Genomic DNA, 27,940 nt, shown 5'->3' with positions numbered 1-27,940 from the left:
CAAAAGCACCATCCTTACCTCCCATGAGGAAGAGAAGCCCTGCCACATACTGCATAAGGCCTCGATCCCAGCAGCACCCCAGCACGCCAATGATCCATCCAAAGAGGATGATGGCCACAGCCATGCCCATGAAACCAGCTGTCATCCTGCGCAGATCTGCAGTGGGGAGGAGACAGAAACACCATCAGAGGGAGCAGGGACAAACCAGCACCAGCAGGGGGTCAGAACACTCTAAATCCAAAGGCTGCTGATGTGCAAGGACTGCAGTGGGTGGTGGATGGGATGATTTAAGGAAGGGTGATCCAGAGCGAGGACAAACCATAAATTAAGTCACTAGCCTGGGCTGGGGAAGGGAGAGCAGGTGACTGTTCTACACACAATGAAGCTCAGAGCAGATGCACTCAAGTGACTTGTGACAGCCTGCTCAGAGCTGGAAGCTGTGAAATGGCCTCAGTGCAAGGCTGTGCCAAAAACTCCAGTCCCTGGGCACTAGCACAGCACCTTCACATCCTGCTTCCCCATCTTTGTCCATTACTTCCCAGCATCCAAAGGATGTCCCTGCTCCAACTGATCAGCCAAGCAGTTTCTCTGCTTTGTGCCAGCACAGACATGACAGAGGATTCACCTCAGCTCTGCCCCTCTGTGTGACCTTGGGCAGGTCCCTGAGCCCCTCTGGGCCACAGCCCCAGGTGTAAGTTGGGCATCCAGAGGAGGCAGCAGTGAAACACTGCTCCTCCAGAGCAGGCAGGACACCTGCAGGATGCTCTGGTGTCAGACACCATCAAAGGCACTCAGATACACATCACTGTCCTCTCCTGTACCTACATGGTCACCTTACAGATGATTTTTGGTGAGGACTTTTTCCACTTGAGCACTAAGAGTACGAGGAGGGCAGGGCACTGGAGCAAAACATTTTTACTCTTCAAGTGGGGGCTGAGTACATCTGATGTGGGTGACAGGGACTGACCTGAATTAATTTCATAAATAAAGGAAAAGGGTCCCCAAGTCCTTATGATGGGAATCCTTAAATAAAGACCCAGCTATGTTGCATATTTGCCTTCTGCAAAAAGGATAGGAACCCTGTTCCTGCATGTGCTGGGGAAAAAAAAAATCCTTCACAGTTGGTTTGGATGTGAAGTCTGGGCAGTGAGACCACCTGGCAACTGAAAGAGCAAGGACTATGTGATCCAAAGAGCATCTTCACACCCTCAGATAATGAAACAGATGGGGGCATCTTCACTAACATTTGATTATTCCCTGTCCCCCCTTAATGCATGCATAAAAAGTTTAAGCACTGATATGTCAAGAGTATATGTACAGAGAAAATTCCAGCCAAGTCAACTCTCTAAACATTTGTTTCCTTTTTGAAACCCTCTTTTTTTTTTTGCACAGCAATGATTTTACTTTTTTTTTTTTTTTTTTTTTTTTTTCCCAGCAAACAGAATGCTTATGACAGAGGAGAGAGATTTGAAAACTGTGAATCATCCACCAGTCTCTGTGGCAGCTTTTCTCCTTGGCTGGCCTTTGACTGTTTCTCAGTTTCTGTTATTTTTTTATGCTTTTCCCACTGTGGATAAAAGACCAGCAATACCCACAGTGCAGATTCAATGAATTTTGTGAAGAGTGATAAATCACCATCATCAGAGGTTTATAAAAGCATATCCAGGATGCTAAATGTCCACACAGCCTGTAGGTTTGCTGGGACAGAGTGACTTGAAGGCATTTTACTCAGGTCCATGTTAATTTTAGCATCTTGTATGCAAGAACAAGTTGCAGAACACAACCCCTCCCTTGAAGCTGCAACTCCTTTCTGTGGATTGCCACTGATTTTCCAAGGGGTTTTTCTGACAACATAAATATAACCAGTAACCAGGCCCCTTTAACAAGACACACATCTTAAAATAAGTACTTTTATCTTAGGTTTTGTGACTGTCCCACCACATTTGAGTATGTTCAAGGAGCTCTAGTACAGAGGAAAAAAGCATTTCTGCAGAAACTTATACTACTCCCCCCAGGCAATGTCTCTGTTCCTTGGGAATTTCTCAGAGTGCTTTCCAAAACAAGCAGCAAGTGTTAGTAAGCATCTTTGATGGCTAAATGTCTTCCTACTTTTTCAGTCCATGAGGGCCTGGGCTCAGTTTGGAAATGAGAACATAAACTATTTGCTGTTTTCTATATCATCTTCCATAGCAGCACAGCCCACCTCTCCAAGGTGCTGCACAGCTCTTTGTGTCAGCCCTACAAACCCCCTGCAATTTAACTTGTGGCTGCTGACTCCAAGTAAGACTATTTGCCTGTCCTAGTGGAAACATACCCTAACAACCTGCTTCTGATGAGCTCAGCTTCAATTGCTTCATTCAGCTGCCAGATGTCCAGAACCCTCACATCTACCCCAATGCTTGGCTGATGGATTTTTCAATTTTCAAAGGCCCCAGAATGGACCACAAGCATCCCCACATCATGTATGGGGAACACAGGAATGGTGTTTATCCTGCTAAAATCTGTGTGAATTTTGCCAATAAGCAGAAGACTTACAGAAGCAGGACCAAGATTTCTAGGCCAGATTTTTATATTTGTTTCCCTCAACCTCTTTTGCTGATAGAGCCTGAAATTCCCTTTCTAACACAGCAACATCCAAACTGAACTTCTTCATGAACTCTTAGTTCTCTCAAATTCAATGAGCTTAGTTTAAGATTGCCACTGCTTAGGCCAGTTGTAAATCTGCTCCTCACAAGTCCATCCACTAGGGATTATCTGAAACAAACAAAAATATAAATTTTCTTGTCTATTTAAATCTATTTGTCTTTTGTCCTTCCATAACGTTTCTTGAAGGGAGTCCTTGCAAACAGCAAGGAAAGGGGGTTGTAAAGTTGGTTTCAATAACAGCCTGCACTTATCCAACAGCAAATTCCTGGCACTCCTCACCTGGCAGAGCCCACATGAAGCTGGCTGGGACCAAGTCTATTCAAAGTGATTCTTTTGTGGAAAAGCACTCAATGGATGAAAATGAATCATCACCCCCAGGCTATTTAGAGGAATAGGAGCCCATATTCCCTAGACTCAATCCCTATTAATGGGTTTTTTTATGATTGCTGTTTGTTGGTGTGGTGCTTGACATGGGAAGGACAGAAGAAAAGCAAAGATTTGCATTGTGTATTCAAGGCAATATCTAAATTTGTTCTGCTAATTTAGGGTGGAGGGATGACATATAAATAAACAATAGCTCATCAGTGCAAATTGATGGGGTTTTGTCTGAGTTTGATTGGCACTGCTAAGACCCTTCCCGAGTGCATCCTGCAAAGGTAAAAAGGGTCATGCTGTCATGAAACACCACTTTATGATGTTTGAGCTTGGTTCATTTTCCTGAAATTGCTTTTATTTATTTTTAGACTATGAAATTAATAGTTCTCTACATTCTTTCACTTTTTGAAAACCTCTGTGAGTAACAGGATCTCAGGGTCATGGCACAACAGCACCAAGCAACTGAAGGAGTGACTATGCCAGCAAAATGCATTGTTGAATTTTATACAGCCAAATGGGAGCTGCAGCAGCAGACAAACCCATCTCAGTGCATTCTTGTGCACTGCTTAGCTGTTCCTCTCCTGGGTTCCCATCCCAGGTCCTCACACTGTAACACAGTGCACAGATTGCAGGGACACTGAATTCCCCTTCTCCACCACCTAGCAAACCAAACCTTTAGAAATGTAGCTATGAGGTGAAAGTAAGGCATGTATTGCATTGCTTATTCTATGACTTATAATATAGAAGTCAATTTTTAATGCTTTGCCTGTATGACTACCAGTTTCAATGATTTACTATGGGGACAGAGATACCAACATCACTTGTGGGTGAAAATACAATATTACCCTTCCACAAATTTTTTAGAAACTCCTTCTTCATCCCTTTTTCTTTTTGATGTTGACTGAAAGCTATGAGTGTGTATCTTCTTTTCATATCTAGCACTCCTACAGCTGCTGCTGCATGTAAAAGGCAGGAAACTAAATCCTGACTCTAAAGCAATGAGGATCACCAAGTAAGGAATACAGGTGTCATGTTGTAGGTTGGAAACAACAAACTTCTTGACTGAAAACACTGGAGAAGGGACAAAGAATGGAGGAATCCAAGTCCCATGATGGAAGCTGAAATGATAAATTTGAAAGCCGCAAGTTTTGTGAAAAGAGAAACATTAGTATTTTAGACAACATCCTTAAAATACAGAAAGATTCTCATAAACCAACATGCATTTCCTAAAAGCATTTTAGTTTTCTTAACTCTATAGGTTTCCTGAAGGCAAAGAAAGGCAGAAAAGCTGATTAAGAGTAATTTATTTCCAAGCAACAGGTGATGGAAGGTTCTCTCTGTCAGTTTGCAAATGCTCCTGCCCTTTCTTTCCCTCTGATATCTGTATCTGTAATGAGCAATAAAGTAATTCATGCTGGTTATCACATTATGGAAGAAGTTTCACACCCCAGCAGCTGCAAACAGAACATGCTCTGATTCAGCTTTGTATTTCAAAAATTTTGATATGCCTTTTTGACTTCTCATGTTCCATTCTCTTCCTTGAAATTGCAAGTCATCTTTCTAAAGCAAGGGCTGAGTCTTCCTGTTGATATCTACATTCCTTTCCACAGAATTTAACAATACCTCCAAAAAACTAGAGATTTCTTATCTCAAAACACATAGAGGAAGGAGAGAGTGTTCTGAAAGATTGGGAAACAAAGTCAAGAATAGTCAACATGCCCCCAGCTCCATGAAAACTTTGTGGAGGGTGTGTAATTAAATCTGTATTAGCAGGATTTCTGGACAGCCCTTGAACCACACAGCACTGCTTTTGCTTTCAGAACTGCTTGTTCAAGTGTTTGCTGACAAATCAAACTACAGTGCTTGCTACCAGACCCTCAGAAAGTGCAATATTGCTGCAAATTGCATTTCAGATAGTCCATCCTACACGTGCCTCCTTCCTTCTCCTAACAGTGGAAGGTCTGCAGGGACCAAGTACCCAAAGTCTGTATCCAGAATATCTACAACAGCTTAGAAAACATTCTGGGTACAACACAGCTCTTTCCTGAGGTGTCCCAACAAATGAGAAAATGGAAAAGGAAATCACAGGATTTCTAGGAACAGATGTCAGGATATAGTAATGTCACAAGTAGAAATGGACAGGGATGGCAAAATTCTTTAGCATGATCCTTCATTGCAGGTCACTGTGATCTATCCCCTCCTGTACTAAATTCCCTCTGCTTTGTCTTTACCAGGGATTGAGAACATTTGTACTTGAAAAGAGTCAAATCACTCATTTTTCTTCCTTTTCCAGACAAATATATGTATTGGAAATTGTTCAAGAACTGCACACAGCCCTAGAGCACAATTTACTGGATTTCACTGAGCTTTGTTTAAATTACTTCTCTTATAAAGAATCAGCAGCACAGAAGTATCTTTCTCTGGCATAATCCCTTCTCTTATCTCACCCCAAAACTTCAGGGGGGGCAGAGAGAATTGAACAGAATGTCTTTTATTGAATGCCAGCCCCAGCAGCTCCCAGGCACAATGAACAAGTGAGTGTTAAGGTGATTTTGAGTGGTGTGTTCTGGCTCTCACTATTCTCTCTGCAGAGCTTAAAACTCTATTTTGGATGAGGCTGGCAAATAGAGGGTGAGGGTTTTTAATCTTTGTGCTTCAGGTATGAAGAGATAAGAAAAGAAATATGTATTAGTCTACCTGAGACTGTTAAAATGTCTGAGTGCCTTTCACTGAGTCATGTGGCAACCCAGACTCCAGTTTAAAAATTACTCTAATGCAATCTCAGTGAGTGCAACCCACTTCAGCCAAAGGAACAGTAGATTATATTTACATGTAAGTATCTGCACCAGAGAGACTCAGAAATACACATGACACAAACATTCATTAAACACAGCTCTCTCAAAGCTGAGAGGAAGAACAGAACAAGACCCTCACCAGCTCTTTCCAGAAGGGAAACCAGCTCCATCAAGGGTGAGGTGAGCCTTCATATCTCAAGAGGCACAATGGCCTCTATAAAACACATGCATAATTTATCCTAAAATCTTAGCACCTTCCATTGACTAGAGATTGTTATTTGTGGGCAAATTGTTAAGTGTTTGATTGCCAGCAATGTCTGAACCCACCCATGTGGAGAAGCTGGCTGTGGTCTGTGCTAGGGAACAAATCCCTCAGGATAAAGTGGATGGAGAGTGGACAGCATGAGATTGATTTATTCTTGCCAGGACAGGCAACCTATATGGATTTCCTCCATCAGAGCTCTAAAGTGATCTTACAGTTATTTAAAACAGAAACAATCACAAGAGGAAGGTGCCAGGTGCCAGCTCTGTTACTGCTGGCACTTCAGTCTGCCTTCCTTCATAAGAAACCCCAAAATTTCATCAAGAGAGGAATGAAGTTCTACAAAGGCTGGTACATTCAGAGGTTCATGCTGGCAAACAGCAAATCCCAAAGGACACTGCAATTTCTTATCTCTGTCATAAAGCACCAGAGGAAAGGGGATCTCCCAGACCAGGTCACATACTGCTGTTACTGGTTACAGCAATTCCTCCACTATTTGAGGAAAATTACAGGGGGCTAAGAAATTCTGCAGTGGCTGAAAGCACTATCTGGAGCTCAAAGAACAAGTTCTGATTTTATTCTTGCCTTTTCCTCGAGAAGAGAAGAGAAAGAAGAGAAGAGAAGAGAAGAGAAGAGAAGAGAAGAGAAGAGAAGAGAAGAGAAGAGAAGAGAAGAGAAGAGAAGAGAAGAGAAGAGAAGAGAAGAGAAGAGAAGAGAAGAAGCAAAAGAAAACCTCTAGACAATAAAGGAGGCACTAGAGAAGGAAGGAAACAAGGCTTGTTTAAGTCCAGGGCAGAAAAGGGGGAGGAAAAAGTGTCTCATGAGAGTGAAAAGATGGATTTGTCCTCAAGAGACTTTATGATATGAATATTAGAGAGTTCAGTGCATAAAAGGGACATTTGTACAGCAGGAATTTAACACATCTGAAGCAGTTCCACTGTAGAAGGTGCAAGACTTATGTCCTGGGAGAAAGCCCCCTAGAAGGGCTAAGCCTTTTGCTCCAATCCCACTTTCCTTACAGTCAAAAAGAAACTTTGGCCAGAGAACAAAAAGGATATTTTTGGTACCTCTTGTGTTGCTACTCAGCTCTGAGTGGCAGCAGGGTAGGAAGAAAAGAAAAGCTTTGCCCTTGAAACCCCTGGTCTAGTGGGCCAGAGTAGCTGAGCCTATGCCAAAGCATCATTCAACTCATTTACTCTACTCTACTCTGTCATGCCCTATTCTATTTTACCTACTCCACACCATTCCCCCTCCTGCTCTGGTTCTGGTGAGAAGATTTTATTGGAAAGTACCTGAAGCTGATCATTTCTATTTCTCCAGCAATGTTCAAAAGCTGATCTTAGAGAAACTTTCTCTCTCCAGATTTACTATCCATGGTTTCAGCACTGCAATATATGTTCATCTTTGGTCCCAGCAGAGTACACTTGCAATTTGCCCAGTCAACCCTTTCATCCCTCTTTTCCCTCTCTCCTCAGAAACAGGGATGTCTGAGGCAATTTTGGCCACTCTTCATATTCACAACTTTAATCCTTCCTGCTCCTGCTAGGTGAGGCTACACAAACATTTCTCAGTTGTGACCAAGTTAAGAGGCTTTTTATTACACAGCTTCTATGGATTATGAAGGTGTTGAAAAATCTGAGGCATTTGAAAGAAAATGGCTTCTGCTCAATTTCAATGAGGACTTTGGGACTTACAACATCAAAGCTGTGCCTCTTTCATTTTTCTTCCTTCCTGTACTTTTGAAAAGCTCAGCTAACACACACTTCTTTATGCTGGCCATCTTGTGTTGGAAATGACCTCTGGCTGGAGCCATCACAGCACAAGTATGATGGTGATGGGGAGGAAGGACAGCACAGTCCCTCAGCATCACGTTAGGCTGAGCAGAGGGATCCTTCCTGGAGGATGTCAGGTGCTATAATGACATACAGGAATATTTGTATGAAAATAATCTGGACAAAGAAAGCCCTCTAACCTATTCTATATATGAGTTACATTACAATTTAGTTTACAGAATGTCCCTCCTGCTGCAAGCAGGCTCTGCCCTGTTACACTCTGCTTTTTAGATGCTGGTCACCATCACAGTAGCTACATAATCACATGGATTTTTATTAAGATTTAATCTTCAATTATTATCTCTTGAACCACTTCTTGCAAAGGTGGATAAGGCTCATCAGGGCCAGAAGGAAGCAGAAGAAAAACCAGAACCACTTTTTTTCTTTCCTCTTTCAGTGAGGAAAGAAGAGTGGACAAAAACAGATGGATAATTGAAGAGAGTGATGAGAAAAATTAAAGAATAGCTTAAAGCTGAGAAATGGAGTGTGGCAAGAAGCAAAAAAACATAGTTGTATGCAGAACTCCAGTATCAGACAGTGTTAAGTGTCTTTTGTAGAAAGCAGATTTACCCTAAGCTTCTCCCACAGATAATTGGAGACTTGCAGCAGAGGAGGAGCAGGAGGGGAAATACAGAATAAGAGATTTGGTAATAGCACCTTTGTTCTTTCTTCTTCCCTCTGCATCTGACTTCCCTCCTGTCCCAGCACCAAAGCTTTGCTCACAATCAGGAGCAACTAAAAGATGATGCTAAAGGTTTTCCTTCCTTTTCACCCCCTGCCCCAGCCAGTGCACAATCCCAACACAAAACATTCAGAGAGGCACGTTTGATAAATGGCCAGTTTGATAAATGGAGGGATGGGATCTCTGCTTTATCAGTGCCCCAGCACTCTGCTCAAACACATTCATTCCACAGATCCCAGCATTAAACATTTTCATTCAGGAACTCTGAAAGATGTATTCTTGTTTTTAAAAAGACTATTTAATGCAAGTGAGGTTGGCTGAGGTGTAGGAAGAAAGGAAGGAGGATGGAGGAGAAGGAGGGAAGAAGTAGAGAAAGACATTTAGAGCTGTGAAAAAACACTGTCCCTTATGGAGAAATTTTGATTTTGAAGTTTACTCTTCTATTAACATTTAAATTGAAAGGCGTTTCTTCCAAGCTCCACATATGAAACCAGAAAATCTGCATTTAAATAGATACCATTTAAATGTGGGAAAAAATATATATCAGCATTGAATGCTTTCCCATTTGTCTGAAAAGAACTTCTCTTATAGATGATTATTAATTTTTTTCTTTTCTCTTTGTGTGTGCTAAAAAGAGATATTGTAAGTACATTAAAATTCTGCTTGGCACAAGGAAGAAGTGGGGGATGGTTTGTTTCCTGATTGACCAAACTCCTGATTCTGAGCTCAGATTTTCTCCAGGAGGGCTGCTGGAGCCTGCAGCCTCCATTCCCAGCTGGAGGATCAAACTTTCTGCAGTTTTGTTAGACACTTCTGTGGCTGCAGGACACCATCTAGAAACCAGGGACACACACCTCCTCAAAAACCACAGAAAGTTCTCACAAACTGGAAAAACATCTCACCTCTCTAGGTAATTTTGAAGGTTAATATGTTAAAGACTGCCAGCTAGGTTCTCTGCAGTGGTAGCCCCAAAAAGGCCTTGGACAGATAAAAACTGCAGGATGGAATTTTTTCAGTGCTGACTTGGAATTCATTCTGATTAAATCCAAAAAAAAGCAGAGATGTAAATAAGCAAAACATTAGCTCTCACCTAAATTCTATAAACTTGGGGAAAGCAATTGGAAATTATCACTCTTATGGGGCCAAGCTGGTTTCATGGAACAAAGAACCCACAATTTCCCACTTTGACACTGGGTTTCCAACAGACCAAATTTCTGCAGTGTGGTCTTGTCTCTAGTCACTGGATTGGTGAAAATAAACATCTGTTGTCATTCAACACTCAAATGAATTTGGCTGACTTGTCCCCATTGCCTCTCCATCTCCCACTCCCAGCTTGCTGGAATCTCACAAAGAACAGCCTCATTCTTCATGGGATCTCCATCTGATTTTTCTCCTATGCAGATGGCAACCACTTTCTGAAAATATATATGTGACAAGAAGAAATGGGTAGCAGAAAAAGCAGGTGCCTGGAAAAAATGGATTCCCACATGTCCTTCCCTGCCCCTCTCCAAACCCCAATCATTTCTGTGTTAATAAACTCACTGACTATAATGTGGCACTAACCTTTCACAATTGATGCCAGTGACATTTTGACAGTTCCACATATGGGCCTGCCAAAAGCAGAAGGAAAATAAATTTGCAATTTGGTAAAAAGCTGGGTGAGCAGCCAAAGCAGCTTGGGGGAAGGAGAAGGAAACTGCCAAAGAGTCAAAGCAAAGCCCACTGCACAGATGTTGCACACAGCAAAAAGGAAAAGCACATCCACAGCTGGAGTACCCAGCAAATATGTGCTTGGAAAAAAGCCCTAGGCACCTATTAAGCCCAGTCTAGCTTGAGATGCCTCCCAATAAATTCTTCTCATGTGGCAAATTTAGAAGTCTTTTCTAGCAGAAGAGAAATGGGACAGCAGATTCACAGGACTCAGGAGCTGCTCTAACAAGGAATCTTCAATATGTCCATCAATGTGATCATCTGCAGGGAAAAAAATATTTTCTAACACTGTTTTGTGGGCTGTCTTTCAATTTAATTTTCAAAGTATCACTGCACAAAACATCACTGACTGTTCACAGATAGACTCAGCTACTTGGTGCCTGTATCACACCCCATCTTCTTCAAATTACATGTTTTGAATCTCATAATACTTGGATTAAAAAACAACTTCCAGGAAGAGATCCAATCAAGATGAATAAAAGAAGAATGCTGCACATAGCAGTTTGTTCAGGTGGTTAATTAAGCCCCAGTTTGGAGAGGCAATCTATTCTTTCAGCTGAATAGGTCCAGTTTCTGCTGCCAGGGAGTTTCTGGGGGGAAAAAATGGTGCTGTGATCAGTCCCCTTCCTTCTGATTCCCATTTAAGCAACAGTGAAGTAATTTTTCTCCTGTAATTAGAAGACTATGGGTTTTCTGATGGTACACTGACACCTTGGTGGAAAATGTGAAGGTGTGTTTGCTGTGTTTGTGTGTGCAAATAGTCACATGTTATAATGGTATAACTGATGTGCAAGGCTAACCAGAGATGCAAAATTGCTACTTAAAGATGATGGTTGATTGAATTTTCTTTAGGACAATGTGGGTCTTCTTGGAACACCAGATAGAGAGGCACCACAGAGGTTCTGTATAAGCATAATGCAGCTTGCAACTGGAGGCAATGGAGCATGTTCTTCCCACATTCAGAAACAGAGCCAAACATGGAGCTCCCAGAGGAGCCTCAAACACCAAACTCTAAGCAGTGGGATCCACTGGCCAGCACTGGTGATGGAGAGGGCTGACACTGAAAGCACAGCTTCAGAAAGCTGAGTTTGCACAGGCTGAGGACAGCAAGCCTGATGAAAATGTCAGACACACTCTCCCCAAAACATCTTCCCTGAAGCGTTTTTGTGTTGAAGAAATAACTGCAGGGCAGCTGCTGGACCACTGTATTAGCCATGCTCAGGGGACTGTGAACTCTGAGACCTTTCAGAAGGAATGTCACTTGAGGCAGGGGACTGTGGCCAGGGCTGGAGCACAGGGGGGTGTTTGATGCCACTGCAGGATGCAGGTGACTGCTCCCAGTGTGACATTTGTTTGGGGTTACACCTGATGGAATTGGGAGGATGTGGAGGTCAGAAGTGCAGAGTGTCCAGCAGTTGTGACAGAGAGCATGCTGGATTTCACTATGGTGAGCTTGGTTTGAAGCCATTTACCTGACAGACTTCAGGAAACAGCAGGAAGCTGCTCCCAAAGCCAGTATACACAGCTCTGACCGATTGTGGCAACACATTCCTTCACCTAAAATAGCTGTAGGATCCAACTTGGCATGTGAGACTATCTGACCTCATCAAGTAAAAAAAAAGTGGGAACTTAGTCATTATTTGGCCACAGCACTGCAAGCAGGAAGGGTTTCCAGCCATGGCATGGGACAGAGTGAACCCTTACCTTGTTCTGGCAATGCTACTGACACAGAGCAGCCTGTAGGTGCTCAGCCAAAGCTCTCTCCTCAAGCAGCTTTCAGTTTTCAGTTAAAATCAGTTTTCAGTTCTGCAGAGGGCCTCCCTGTCCCAGCACCCACTCCCCAGAGGGCTCCATTTCCTTCCCTGACTTCCCATGCTGCTATTCCTGCTTTTTTGGGAAACACCTGTCCTTGCACAGGCTTCCCTGATGGCAGCAGCAGCAGAAGCAGATTTTTCTTTGCCTCATGTCCTGCTGCTGATATAATTTCACAAGCCCACACCAAACCAGGGCAACTGTGGGAGATCTTCTGAGAAATGACCTCATGCTAATGGGAATTGTCCAGGCTAAGCAGCCTCCATGCACTGACTGACAGGGCAGGAGATGGAACAATCTTGGAGCTGTGTGTGGTCTCCCAGGATCTGGTACCTTTCCTTGGAAAGCACTCCTTGATCTTTGCTAAGGAGAACAGAGGGGACTGATATTTGCACAGCAAACAGGATGGCAGGGCCCAAATTCCTGAGGATACCAGTACATATTCCAGCAAATTATCTAAGGGCACCTGAGCCAAACACAAAATTCCCCCACAACACCACCACCAGACCATGATGGTGTTCCTTCACACCATGTATTTTCCAACTATCATCCCCAATGGTGGATTATTGTTTTTGTCATATGCTCAACACTCCTGAAACCAAGAGTCCCTGTGCACCTCTGTCTCTGAGATCTGCAGAATTCACAGCAATGGGAGGACAAATGTGACCATCCTCCACCTGCCTCATCAATCAGCAGGAGCAGGGCTGATTATGTGTTTGGAGACAGGCAAGAAGAGAGACAGGGAAAATGGTGACAGTTATAAATGTTTTGCCACCTGAATGTGACATTAATGTATGTATGCAGTGTGTTCACTGTGTTAGGTATTTGTGCACAACCCTAATAAATACCATGTTTGACAGCAGTTTCACAAAACCATCCAGTGAACTAGAAGAACATGCCATGAGACAGAGTTTCTAATTTTATTGTGAAAAAGAGAAATATTCCTTAGTGGAAACCTAGAGCCATTCCAAAGAGCTCCACTATAAATTTTAATTACTCAAAACCATATTGAAATGACCAGATAGGTAAGTGACAAAAGCCTGCTCCATAAACCACATTTCATTTCTATTCCCCAGAAGAGAGCCTCAGTAAGCTGCTGAGTTAGAAAGACCAATGTAGGATGCATGGCATTGCAACATGTCCATCTCAGAAACTCTTTTTTTGGAGGGTAGCCCTGATTTTTTCACTAGATGAGGGTCTGGTAGCTGCACTCCAAAGTCAGAAATTCATCATGACTTGCCTCAGAAATTCACCTTAAAGGCCAAGTCTGTGATACTGATGTAGATCAGAGATTTTTAACACGAGGTGGAAGTGGCTGGAAAACTACCCTGGCAATTTCCTGACACTGCCCACACCTCCTTGTCAGCAGAGCACCCCAAAACCAGCAACACATGTCTGTGCAGTTATCTGCTTTATTCTGCCTTTCTACTGTTTTGGAGGTGTTACAAAAGAGGGAAAGTATCTCTTAAAAATGTTGATATATTCCATAGAAAAAATCCAAAAAGTCTCACATGGGCATTTTCTTATAACAAAGCTTCTGACTTTTCATTTCAAACAGCCTTTTTAAAAATTGCACTTATATTTAAAAGAAAAAAAGATTTAAAAGCGTTAAGCCAATCAAAGCACCTCAATTCAGCCAAAAACTCTACTGGCTGCTCCAAAATAAACTGTTGTTCATTTTGCTGAAAAACTTGTAAAAGCCACCTGCAGCCCTGCCACCATGCTGTTTTATTCACTTTGCCTTTCCAGCCAGAAAGCCCTTTTATTCCAACAGCCCTGTCCATCAGTGCAGCACCTGAGCAGTGGCAGAGGGCTAATAATATCCCTGGCAAGAATGAGAATGCTAAACTGGGAAGCCAAGCTTGGACAGCAGTGGTAAAACCAGAATTGATTCTCAAATATTTTGTTTTTGAGATGACATATGGTTCCATTTTTGTGCCTCCACACGAGTGACTCAATTGATTTGGGATCTGAGATCCTTGTAGCACATTTTCTCACTTTTGAGAAGCGTCTTGGTTCATCTGCATTGGCTGGTTTGCTCATTTCCTAATGGGTCTCCCTAGATCTGAGACAGCATTTGAAACTGTGTGGGCACATATGTGAAGGAGGGGGAACAAAGGGAGGGAAGGGCCCACTGTGCATTGCTAACAGTCACACATTTCCAAAAGCTGTGCTTAGGAGATCCCTAATTCACTTAACCTCTTTCATCTCATCCCGCAGTATGAGATGCTGAAAGGGAAAGAAGATTGCAGACAGCTCTGCTACATTTGCACATCAAAACAACCTGGTACAGAGCAGCAGACAGATGTAATAAACACACATGTGAGAGATGGAATAAACAGCTTTTGACTGGGGAGGAAGAGCTTTCTTCCTGGTTGTGTAGTGCTTGTGTATGTGCAGTCAGAAAAAAACCTCAGAAAACTCAAACTGTTCCAGGAAGCTTTGCACACTGGGGCCAGGATTTACTTCTCTCTCCACCAGGCCACAGGCAGGGTTTATCTCCCTTTTCCCTGGTAATTAGCACCACAGCACAAGGCAGACAGTCGTGCCTCAGACAGCAACGACCTGCACATTAACAGAGCCTGTTCTGCCAAATGCTCAGGCACCAGCAGATGAGATGCATTTTATCAGGGTCCAGAACCCCATTCCCTTTTCCTTTAACTGAGACCTGTCTAGAAAGCCAAGACACAAGTCCAATGCATGCCAGTATCTGTATTTTAGGAAAATATAACAACCCTTCCCTCTTCAGCTTCTGACCTGCTCCTCCAGCCATCTCCCACCTTCCCTTCCATCTGTCCCTCTAACCCATCCCTGGTGCAAATCCCTGCTTTTCTCAACCTGCCCTTCTCTGCTTGTCTTATTTTGCATTGTCTTTCACTTTTCCTTTCTTAACACACCCACACCCCTCCTTTTCCACCCTAACATCCCCCTATAATTTCCTCCCATCTCCTTTCTCTCTCTCACAAGGCTGACACATCTTAACACCCTCCCTGTGACTTTCAAGACATGTGAAAAGCTGTAGTCAGGTATTAGATTCCTTATCAGGTCAAAAGAAAATATTAGGGACGTCAGTGGACGGATGCAATGATTATGGTTCAGTGTGGACAAGAATGACATCAGTCTTTTGGTCCCAGATGGGATTTAAATTGTTTGTAAAATGCATCATCATTGATTTTCCACTTCCTCCCCTTGTGGTATCTCATCAGGGCTAAGGTGAGAGAGTTTGGGTACCTTATCTCTGCATTTCTTATCTCAATGCAGTTATATATGAAGTCAGCTATGAATATCTGGAATTTGTGCAGTTAGATATTGTACTCTACTATTTTTATTGATAAGTTACTGGTACTCTTAACTGTAACAGGATGCTTTGCAATTTTTTACTGTGCTTTTTTACAAGTGACCCAAGTCTGGCACAGACCCCAATCACCACAGCAGCTAGACATCATTAACAACTTAGCTTAATTACATCCTAATTTCTTTACAAAGAGCCTATGAGCAAGACTTCAATTAATTTTAACTATATATAAGTTTAATGTGTCTCTATTATTCCATTAAGATGATCTGGGACAAGACAAAGATAAACATAGATGTTAACATTCTATAAAGTATGAGATTTTTAATTAATTTTAACAAAAAAATTAATTATCAAGTTATTTATAAAGCTCGTAAAATTCATTTTCTACTCACAGAATGTACTATCTGTACATTTGGGATAGGTTTGTTCTGTCTCTCAAACAAAACAGGGATTCTCAACCTCTTTTGATCTAATCTGTTTTTACCATGGAGCATAATCAGCAACCTTACTAAAAAGAGCTTTGGAACCCTCAAATCAAAAACCCATCTAAGTGCAAAGTCCTATTAATGTTTTCAGTGAACATTTTTATTACCATGTACAGAGCAAAAGAAGGTTTAGCTGAGGCAGAAGCTTGACTGAACTGAAGAGTCATCTTGCTGGGAGTAGCAGCAGGAAATATGCCATGCCCTTAAAATGGAGCTCCTTTAAAGACAAGCTCTGCTCTGGCCAAAACAAAGTCACTCTATTCCCAGGACAGGGTTTGAAGCCCTGCAGGCACATCATTAAGGAGACATTTTCAAGCCAAGAATTCCAGATGATAAACCAGAAGATGTATCAGTGGAAGAGGATGTGTCCTGAGTTGAGACTCAGCTTTGGAATTGCCAGGCCAGGCTTTGCTGGCCACTAAAGCTGCCCTGTTTGCTGGCTGTTAATTTTAAACATGACTGCAGCCAACAGCCTCCCACGTGCCACTGCTGAGGTTTGCTGGCCACAGAGATGCTCAGAGTGACATCCCACCCAGGCACAGCCATTCCCCACGTTAGGGCAGAGTGTGACTGCACCCACCTGCAGATACATTTATGGGGACATTTCTCAAGCTGTGGGCATGTTTTTTAGTCCATCCCCTGCCCCTGCTGATGATTCTGGAAAAGCCTAAATGATTTGCTGCAGAGGAGCCAGACTCTTCTCTCTGGCACAGGGCAAACACAGTTGTACTTCTGGGTGCACTGAGCAGCCCCAACCCTGAGCCTCCTTTAATCTCCCCAGACAGGCTCTGGGGCCAGAGGCTGGCTGCAGCCATGCCAGCTGCCATCCCTGTAATCAGGGCCATTAGCAGGTTGCTAGGGAAGTTTCCTCTCCCTGGAGAAGGTGTCAGGGCACCACTCAGGGGAGACAGGGAATTAAAGAGGAGGAAGGGAAAATGCAGATGACTGGTGGAAAAACACTGTCTGTTGAAACTCCCCCCCAGAGCATCATCTCCTTGGCCAGGGCAGACCTCACACTTTGTAGGCAGGGCTTGTATTTTTTGTGTATTTTGTCTCAGAAAAATGCTCCCCTTGGCATGACTAATACAACAAGCAAACCCAGCATAGCAGAAATGTCACCAAAGCGTCTCCCACACAGGACCTGTGATTACCATAAATGAGTATTCTTAACCTGCTGCACCTTTAATGGATAGCTAAGGAAAGATGGGAAAGAGGAGAGAATTATGCTGAATTTTAGCATCTTTCTGACTCTTGGTAAAAACATGTCTTCTGGAAAAAAAAAAAAAAAAATTAGAAGCACCAGGCAAGTTCAATTCCCTTTCTACTACTGATTCCCAGCTTCCAAGCACTGGGAAGAAACAGCAAATCCCTGAAAAACCATTTCTCCTGATTGGGAAGAGAGTGCAAACAAGGCTGAGGGAGAGGTTTAGTTGCCAGCCCACACTGACTGCTGTACCAGTGGGGAGAAGCAGCTGGGAAAAGAGGCTGGGAACGAAAAGTCTTTAAATGGTTTTTGTTCCTCTAGAGTCACAGGGGGTGAGAATCCACAGTCTAGGTAAATCTGGATGTAAAACGAGCAGGGGCCCAGCTGGAATCAGTTTAGTGATATAAAGACACATAGTCTTAATTAAGGGAATTGTGATTTGCCAATGAAATCCCAGCAGGGCGTCTGTCTGCCTGATCAAAGACTCGACTTTCTGATGGAATCTTAAGTGCATGAGCCATGAAATTACTTTTTGAAAAGGGAACATGCAGCACAAAGAGGCAGAGTGAGAGAGGAGGAGGTAGAGGGATGAAGGGAGGGAGGTGGGCAGGGATGGGGAGCAGATTGGAGCTCCAAGGGATGCTACTGGGAGCCTCCATTCCCTCCCTCCAAACAAAGCTGGAGAAGGGCAGGCTGGGGAAAAAATTATGCCAAACTGCCAGCAGAGTCAGCACCTAAAATCATTACCCAGCCCACTGAATAAAGACACATTCCTAACTTGCTTTTCTTTCGTGTTTTGGGATTTTGTTGGAGGCTCTTTTGTGGGCTTTTTTGGTTTATTTGGGGTTTTTTTTGCAGCAACACATTTCACTCCATTTTCTTGCAGAAGAATGAAACAATAAGAATATCTGCTCCAAAAGATATCAAGATTTTCAGTAAACATGAAAGAGTTTTGGATCAAGTCCCAAAGTAGGCAAACCCTGCATGCTCTGGAATTATAGTGCTGTGGAGTCCTGAAACACTGAAAGCTCTATAAATCAAGACACAAATTTGACAGGAGAAGCACAATCTACCATCTTCATTTATCATGTCTGTACCACATAAGCATTGGAATAAACTTTCCAAATCCCATCTCCTCACATAGCAGACTGTACAAAGCTACATGGAATTAACCCAGAAAAGCCTCACCTCTGTTTATGAAAGCCTAGTAAGACATCCAGGGGACGTGACATTTCCAAACATCTTACATAGGTCTTCTCTGATATTTAAATGTGTATTTTTTTAAAAAAGTTCTCTCATCACCAGACTGAAACCCAATGTGGTGATTACAGAAACTATTATATCAGAAAAAGCCAACTGCCACCTTGTTGTGCCATCTTCCTCACAAATGACAAGCAAAGGCTTCAAAGGCACCCATATACACCTGCTGGGTGCAAGGGCTCTGTTTAAGGGAAGAATAGTCTCAAGCAAACATCCTGGGCTGTATCACTGGTCAGGCAACAGCATGAACCTAATAAATCTCAATTGGTATACTGATGCCATGCCAGGATCTAAAGCAAAAGAGAAAATAAGCAATCAAGCCCTACGAATTTCTAGCTGTGTTCAAAATACCTAGAAGAAAGCAATGGACTTGGTAAAAAAAAATAAAAATAAAATAAAGATTAAAGCAGTGAGAGAAAACACTCCATTTTCAAGTGTCTCCTACCATTTGTGGAACAAGAACCCTGTGGGTTTTCTGAAAAGTGGCTGTACAGCACAGAGAGCAGCTCTGATCTTTGCCTGGTGGAAGGAACATGGTACCTCCACTGCTCCCCACTGTTCACTTGGGTTCACTTAGTGATGCTCTTAGATCCACAAGGAAAAAAAATTCTCAGCATCATTTCCTGAGTCAGCTCTAAAGCTCTGCTTCAGAACTGTGAGCCCTCAAGAAAAGCTGCAGGTTGAACAAATAAATAAGTGGATCAGAGAATGCAAATATGTGCTTTAATTACCCTTCTTAGGCATGTGGGTGTCTCCATGACCCACTCAAAGCATCAATCAACCTACTGGTCATGGCTGCTTTGCTTGCAGTGATGGAAGAACTTTTGAAATTTGCACTGGTGAAAGAAATATTTTCCTTGCTGCTTTTTGCCCCATGACACCTGCTGTCACAAGGCCCTACCCTGCACAGCTTCACCTCTGTGGGATGAAAGAGCCTCCACCACAGCTGTGGCTACCAGCTCCCTTTCACTCAACCAGCTTTTCTCATTTCTCAATCTTTTCAGAGCCCAGGGAAATGGATTTTCTCTCTTGCCACTCTCACTGTGTGCCAGCTGTTCCTGTACTTGAAATTTTTGAAGAGCAAGTTTATATAAGAAATACAGCTCAAAGTATAAAGGAAGGTGTTTTCCAGGAACACATAACAAAAAAAACATGTTGGTTCTAAGGAGGATTGACAGCTATTTCACATATGTGCCTTCTTCAAAACACTTTCTTCTCACTATTCAACAAGCTTCAGAGCAAAGCAGCAGTTTACAGCTTGGGTTTTCCAAGCAGGTTCTGTGCTGTGCTTGAGGGGCTAATTAGAAGCATCAAAATACACTATTAATTTGTGCATCCTTAGTCATAAACTGCTGGCTCTGCTGTTCATCCCCAAACATGTTTAACACCTAGGGGAAAATATCCCAACATAATTCCACCAAGTTCTCAGTTACTCACACTCCATTTTCTGAGCCAGAGAGCAGTGAGTGGCTGCCCAGGGTCAGGAGGAAATCTAAGCTTCCAGTTGCCTTGACAAACAGAATTTCTTGTGCCTGGCACTTCATGTTTTCTCAAAGTTTCTGACTCAGGAATGCCCAGCACCAGCTGTTGAGCCACCACCTACATCTGTGTGTGTATATATGGCAATTGCACACATATGGCTGTTAATGCTGAAATATGTACACTACACAGTCTTTGAAAGTTCCTTTGGAAGGTTTCCTTTAGGATACTCTTCTGTATTTCCTTGAAAAACACTGTAATGCCACACCAAGTGCCTTTTATCACTACAGGACCAGATCAGGAGGAGGAGGATGGTTTTTTAGTCATGGCAAAATATGAATACCAAGGAAAGGAGAGTCCTGCTTCTGGACTTCAGCCCTCCACCCAGAAAAGTGCACATCCCTTCTTCTTTCCTTCCCTCCATCCCATAGCATGAGTCTTATCACCTTTTCAGATGCTACAGCTGCATCAGACCAAATGAAAACAACAGGGGTGAGGTGCTCCTGCCCTTCACAGACCAGGCTTTTTTCTGCTCTCCTCGTGATGTATTTCTCAGCCCTCCTGCTTTCTCAGAAGAACTCGATGAGCTTGGACAGCAATTTCTCATTTTAAGAATAAGGGTTGCTTGCAGAGAAGATGTGCTCAATAGTCACTCCCTGTGTGCAGGTTCTAGCTCTCTTTCAGTTCATCCTTGTTTTGCTCATCAAGAGATTCCCCCTCCCCTCTTCCTTATGTAATGAAAAAGTTCTAATCCCTCCTTCCCCACAAACACTCTGCTTAAATCAGTGCTCATTGTAGTTAGTCCCGAGATCTCAAAGGGCATTAATTGCTTTGGGCTTCACCTCCGAGCTGTTGAATACTGATAATAACTGGTTTGCCTGGGCTTAGTGCCTAAACAGCTGATAATTACAGCCCAAGAACAGCAAGGAGCATGCCGTCTTTCCACCACAGCCGTCTGTCTCTCTGATTTGCTAGGCATCTGTCCACCTGTCTCTAGGCAATTGTTCCTATTTCTACTTGACTTTCTTCTCCATCTCTGTCATTTATTTCGTTTTTCAGCCTCTCTCTTTTTTGTGGGATTTTTTTCCCCCCCAGAATTCTGACATCTTTGATCTCTTGTCAACAAAGAACACAGCTACACATTCAGAGATCCAAACATTTTATCACCCCCAGAATCAGGGGTGATGTGCTCACTCAGGATGTGTCAGGTGAAGTGTCAGAAACAATTAGAGAAGGAGAGAGGCTTTCCAGCTGTATCCTCATCTACCTTCCTCTTTAGCTGTGACAAGATGCAGCCATCCCTGAGCATCTGAGACAAACGTGCCCCCAGCAGAGCCAGTTTCCATATAACCTCACTGTGTTATTGTGACCATCTGCTCCCCATCCTTGCCAGACTCCATGGAACAAGAGGATCACCGTGCTGACCAGGGAGTCAGGCACTGAAATAGAAGCACAGTGTTACAAGCCAGAAGGGTGATGCAAAAATTTGGGTCATGCTGTAGCTCAGTGCACTGGAAACACAGAAGGATAAAAAGAGCACAGAAGCCTCTTGGTAATGTGGGCCAAAGCCCAGGGCTGGCATATTGTCTTGCAGACCATGGTGACAGCATGTGGAGCCTCTGATGTCTCCAGCCTGCTGGGTACAGCAGAGAGAAGAGAGGGTTGCCATGCCTGCCACTCTGTCACACCATCTGAAGAGTCCCAGCCCAGCTGGGACTGCTGGCCTGTGTTGTTTGCACCACCCAGAGCTGCCCTGCTGGGACTGCCACCTGCTGAGCACTTTCCTGGCAAAGGGGCTTACAGAACTTTTCCTCCTCACCTGCTTGTCTGAACAGCGTATATGGGCAGCAAAGGAGCCCTGGACACTTCTGTACACATCTTCCCACAACTCTAAAAAGTTGTCTTTGAATCCTCTGTGAAAGTTTAGGTCTGAACTCCCCTCCTGCCTTTGCCTCCCTCTCTCATGCACAGACTCAAGGCAGGCAGATGTTGGGTCCTGGAAGGAGCAGCCTGTCTCTGCCCTGAGAAATTATTTCACTCAGCTCCTCTCCTTCCCCTGTCAGCTGTACTAAATGGTTTTCCTGCACCCTCTTCTCCCCTTTCTTTTCCTCCATAAAACTGATCCAGCAATTTTTTCCCTCCTGACAAACAGCACCATTGCCTCTTGTGTTGTGCACCCTGCCAGATGGCAGGGGGAAACAACTATCTGCACAAGGAAGCATTCTGGCTCTCTGTGCACAGGAAACAGCCAAAAGGAAAAGGAAAAACACTTGCAGATGATGTGCCTCCTGACACAGACTGACACAAATCCAGGAGGCTGCTGGTTAAGCCTCTTGCACTTGTCCTTCATTTCATTTTTTTCCTGTGCTTTGATCTGTGGGAATAGATGACTGCCAGACAACACAGGTTGGAGTGAAATAAAGGTCCAAACTCTTACAGATGCTGACCTAGTGTTAGAGATCCAGGTCTTGCTGCTGTTTTCAAGCCCATGTCTGTTTTTAAAAAAATGGATGGGGAAAGAGAAAGCCCTTCCCACTCCAGCTTGGTAGGCTTTCTCCAGAAGTCATGGCCCCTGTCCAGAGGTGGGATGGAGGTTGCATTTGCCTGGATAATTGTTGCAAAGTCACGGACAGTAATTCCTTGTTTGCTAACTTCAATCAGGATATTTGGGACATGAGAGATGTTCAGTCATGTTCTTGTCACAACACTGTGGTTCTTTACTGAGGCTGTGATGACATGGATCATGTCTTCTAAGCCTTCAGGGAAAACAGCCCCAGAGCCACCTGTATCTTCATCCAACCTGACCTTAAAGACTTCACCTCAGATTCAGACCCGAATCTGGACCTTGAGGGAACATGGATTCAACCTGATGCTGACAAATGCACATACAGCAACATTACTGTTGTGGCCTAAGGCACCTCAATTATATCCTCCACTGTTCTGGTTTAACCAGCTCTCAGTCAGCATATAGAAAATATTCTGTATTTGAAAACCACCTTTAAAATTTGTGTGGTGTGTGTGTTCAGATATGACTTTCCCCTGTTGTTACAGAAAGAAATTCAGTTTGAAAGTCTCCTTCAGTTGACTTTGTACCTAGGAGGACAAGGACAGGTTGCTTGGAAGTGCAGATCTCTGGATTCCTAGGCTGTCTGGAGAAGAAAACTGCCTGGTGTCTTAAAATGTTGAATGATTCAACCTTTAATAGCAGTGAATGCAAAACAAAACGAGCCTGATGCCATTTCCTCCAGTGCTGTGCCATGGCTTATTAGGAAGGGGTTATAAGCTGCTTTCCAGTGAACTTATTCCCAGACAGATAAGCTGACTAGTGGGAAATCAATCACTATGAATTTTGATAGCAGTGCCTGCTGAAGTAATTACTTCAAACATCAATAATGCTGCTTACCTGCCTGTGCAGTTTTCAGTCATGCTGAAGGTTAGATTAACACCACAGAGCTCCTGGGGACTTCTGTTTGTTTTGTTTATGTTTTCCCTATCTTTCTTCCATCTACTTCCTTAAATATTTTTCTTAAGCACTGATTTAATTGAAATGTCACTTTGTCCCTTCCTCTCTTTCTCTGTCTTCTCACCCAAGTAATCAAAAAGAGTTTGTATGTATCAGTGAAATTGTCTCTGCAATTCTGCCTGCACAGGAGCTGCTGCTGATCCCTCCTGGCAGAATTACTGAGCGTTCAAAGCTCAGCTCTTTGTGCCTGTCTTTAAGTTAATATGTATTTAGAGAGAAGGTCAAAACCAACTTTGGTGCCAAATGCTCTTAGAATGGAATAGTTTAGGTTGAAAAGACCTCTAGGATCATTGAGCCCAGCTCTTAGGCTAGCACCATCAGCCTCACCATTAAACCATGTCCTTAAGAGCCACCTTTGCATAGCTCCAGGAATGGCGACTCATCACTTCCCTAGGCAGCCTGTTCCAATGTCTGACAACCATTTTGATAAAGACATTTTTCTTATAGCCAATCTAAAACCTTCCCTGGAACGAGTCGAGGCCATTTCCTCTTGTCCCATCACTTGCTCCTTGGGAGAAGAGCCTGGGCTCTGCATTCTTTCAGGCAGTGGCAGCAATAAGGTCTCCCATGATCTTCCCACCTTTGGACTCAGCCCATTGATTCAGCCTGTCCAGATCTTTCTGCAAAGCCTTCCTACCCTCCAGCAGGTCAACACACCCATCCTTGCTGTCAGAGAGCACTCATCCAGATAACTGATCATGGCATTACACAGGGCTGAGCCCTGGGGAGCACCACTAGTGACCAGCTGCCAGGAGGATGCAACACCTTTCACCACAAGCCTCAGCCTGATCATCCAGACACTTTTTATCCCTGGAAAAGTGCACCTGACCAAGCCATGAGCAGCCAGTTTCTCAGGAGAATGTTGTGGGAAGTGATTCAAGGCTTCAGCTAAAGTCAATCCACTGCCTTTGCCTCATCCACTAATTGAACTGAAGATCCTCACCCTGGCCTGTGTATGATGTGATTTTAGTTCCCACACAGATAAGCTTGTCAGTTCAGGTTTTGCCACACAGACTGGGTGCACTGATAATTCATAACTCAAAGCACATCTTACCAAAATGTTAAGGTGATACAATATCACCTAAAATGTCCCTGACTCAAAATGAATTCCCTTTGGAAGCAACAAGAGAATGGTTGGTAAAACATGTGTGTGCATCCTTGTATGTTCAGCATGCAGTAAATTAAAGAGGGTATTAGTCCACAGAGAAACTAATTATTTCACCCAGTTACTAAACACCATGATAAAATTATAACATTATCTAAAATGTGTATAATTTTCATTTTATATACAATGAATGATCTGAGTTTTGGACTACTGTGCTTCACAGACTGCAACCTCCTCCACTTGCCACATCTCCTAAGCCCCTGGATATCTCCTGCTGCCTTGTGCTAAATATCCTCCAGGTCTCCCACTGCTGCCACTTTTATACCCAAATTTCACACAGCCCCAGAAGTTCTGCTCTCTCTGCTGGAGCAGCAATATATTTATGACTATATTATTATTGTGTTTCAGCTTGCAGCTATAGTAAACTCCATCCTGCTGTAACCCCTACCTCCATCTACCATTAGACAGCCTGGGATTCCCACAGACTTGGCAAATTTGATAGATTTGTTTATCAGCTCATCAGAACTGATGCATGCATGGACTTACTGCCTGGCTGAAACCAAAAGCTGGCAGAGATGTGCCAGGGGGTAATTTTCCCACTTTCCTCTCCTTATCTTTCTCCATCCAGTGTGGAGAGCAAACAGTAGTGATACTCCAGGAAGCATTAATTTGCATTCAGGTTTCATTCCAACAAACAGCAAACTCCCCCCCAATTAAACATTCTGGAAGCTGCTTTTATTGTCCATTATACTGAGCTAATATAGCAAATATCTAGCTTATATAGATGTCCTTTGTTTATAGCAGTGATTGAATACACATCACAGATTTCAGCAGAGAAAGTTGTCTGCAGACCCAATTTCAGATCCAAAAAGTGTCCTGCTGATGATTGCCCACATAAATCCAAGCAAGGAAAGAATGAAAACCAAGTGCTTTCCTGTCTGAATGACAATTTCTGCTCCCAGCAGAAGATTACATCCATCATTTTACCACCACTTAGCTGATCACCACAGCCACAGTAATAAGGGATGAGCAGGGCAGGGAAGAGTACTTGAAACCATGAATAATCAGGATTTTTTTTCATGTAGGCTTCTTACTTATCACTTAGCTGAAGATAGCCAAAAGCAAAAATAAAAACTGCACCTTTATTGAAATTCTAGTCCCATTATCTTAATGCAGCTTCACTGAAGTCAGGCAACTGTGAGCTGAACTTGGTTTGTGTTGTCCATAATGACAAATCAATCTTTGCTGACCTCTTGTGAGGGTGTCTGTTCAGTTTATTAACAGGAAACTGCTCTTAGTTGACCTGACACTGTTTATTCCATTGTTATCAAAACTGCTCCAAAATTAACTGTTGGGAGAGATGAGGAACTTAAGCAGAAGAAAGAAGCTTTAGGTGGCTGAGAAGGGGATTTCAACACTACCCAGACAGGTAACAGCAGGTCACCAGAATGGTTCCTGACTCTGGATTTTAAAAAACATTTTACACTCAAAAAACCTTTGGGTTCTTCAAAACATTCTCCTCTGTCTTTGAAGTAGCAGGAAAATTGTGTGGCAAAAGATCTGAGATTTCTGATATATGTTTAGAAGGCATCTATGAAAATGAAAAAGGAGGATTAAACCTCTGAACAATGCCATTTATTTATTTTGATCAAGATTGAAGAAGTTGATGAAGACTTTCAGCTCAACCTGCTGAACCTGTGAATGGGCACAAAGACAAGAAATGAAACTTGGTGCTGATAAATGTAAGGTATCAGAAGGAATGACTTGGACTCATTGACCACATTACTGACTTTTAAATTATTTATGAACTCCATGGACAGTTCAGTGTGTGACAAAAGCAATCTTCAGGACAAATTAAATATCAAGCTGTATGGAAAAAAAAAGAGAGAAAAGAAGAATATTGAAATATTATTGTTTCTTCATAGTAATCTATGATATCCATGTAGGAAAATAATTTAGTTTAAAAATTGGAAGAGTATGACCAGAAGCAAAAAAAAAAATAAATCAGGGGAGTCAGTTACAGAAAGAGCAACTGCTACAAGTCTGGAAACACTGAGGGGAAAAAAGACTATAATGTCTGCTCAGAATTGCATGAAAACAAGAAATGGTGAAAAAAATTAAAAGATTCTATTCCTCTCTTTTTCCTATGAGAAGATAAATTAATCATTGGATTGAAAAATGACAGTTGCCTGGAAACCAAATATCATGGCCAGGTTGCAATCAATAAGGGCAACAAAAGTTCAGCATCTGCAAGGAATACTTACATACCCACACCCACAGGCATACAAAGCACACAGGTACCAACAAATGCTCTTTAGGCTTCAAGAGAAGGTATTTGAAGAAAACTTGAGTGAAACTTAGAAGGGACCAAAAATTAGAGAGGTAACATGACTGAAAAGTGGAAGTGCTTTATGTAAGAAGAGTTAATTGACCAGTCAAAATGCTGGTACCACATTGGATAAGAAAACAGTGCTTGGTTTGATGGCAAATAAAGCAGTAATTAGAAATTAAAGCAACATATGGTAAAATGTAAGGCAGCAGCTACAGGTGGCAATCAATACAAATGAAAATTGTATGGGGTGTAAGTAATTGCTGAGGAGAGCTGAAGAAATGAAGGAAAAATGCCTGGCTGACAGAGTTAAGAATAACAAAATCATAGAACCATTAAGGTTGGAAAAGACCTCCAAGGTCATTGACTGCAAGCCTTGACTGAGCCCCACCATACCAACCACACCATGGCACTAAGTCCAGTTTCTGGTGACTCCACCACCTCCCTGGGCAGCTATTCCAATGCCTAATCACCCTACCAGTGAAAACTTCTTCATGATGTCCCATCTAAAAATTCCTGGGTGTAATTTGAAGCTGTGTCTCTTGTTGTGTCACTAGCTGTAAGGGAGAAGAGGCTGGCCCCACTATTCCTTGGTCCTGCTTTTTAACACACTATGTATATATTTAATATTTACTGAGTTGGCAATAATTAATTCCAAACCTATTGGGAACCAAGGACAAGTTCTACAGGCCAAACAGCCAATGCCCACAGTTCTTGAAAAATTGGCTTATAAGCATCCCTCAGCACTGTAATGTTAATTTTTAATATGCTGCTGAAGGTTGAGGAATTTGGTAGGACTGGGAGAATCTTAATATTGAGTCAACAATCCAAAGGGGCGTTGGAAAGAAGGGAGGGTTCTCAGCCTGCCAATACTCAGAGGAAAGATCACAGAAATGCTGAGTCAGTGTTAAATATATAAAACAGTATCAATAAAATTCATGCCAAGAAACACAGGATTATGGAGACAAAGTATTTTTAAAGCAATAGAGTTTCATACTCTAATTAAATTACAAACTCCATTGACAAAGGTAAGTGATTATCCTAGAGAAATTTTGGCTTTTGTAGAGTTTGTGACTTATTATCTCATAGCAGTGTGATTTAAATTGCATTATACCTTGACAGTAAAGTACCTATTCAATGAATTGA

General features: G+C 42.7%; 1 protein-coding gene across 1 annotated transcript in view; it reads right to left on the bottom strand.

The window, feature by feature from the left end:
• TMEM178B (transmembrane protein 178B) overlaps positions 1-27,940 on the bottom strand; it is a 187,264-nt gene that overhangs the window by 17,739 nt on the left and 141,585 nt on the right. Inside the window, exon 3 of the mRNA XM_056482649.1 lies at positions 19-156. Within this exon, the coding sequence (XP_056338624.1) occupies positions 19-156 (138 nt within the window). The remainder of the gene's footprint in view (positions 1-18; positions 157-27,940) is intronic.

The sequence above is a fragment of the Oenanthe melanoleuca genome, chromosome 1A (assembly GCF_029582105.1).
Source record: "Oenanthe melanoleuca isolate GR-GAL-2019-014 chromosome 1A, OMel1.0, whole genome shotgun sequence".
Lineage (NCBI taxonomy): Eukaryota > Metazoa > Chordata > Aves > Passeriformes > Muscicapidae > Oenanthe > Oenanthe melanoleuca.
This window is presented reverse-complemented; position numbering and strand designations above follow the sequence as displayed.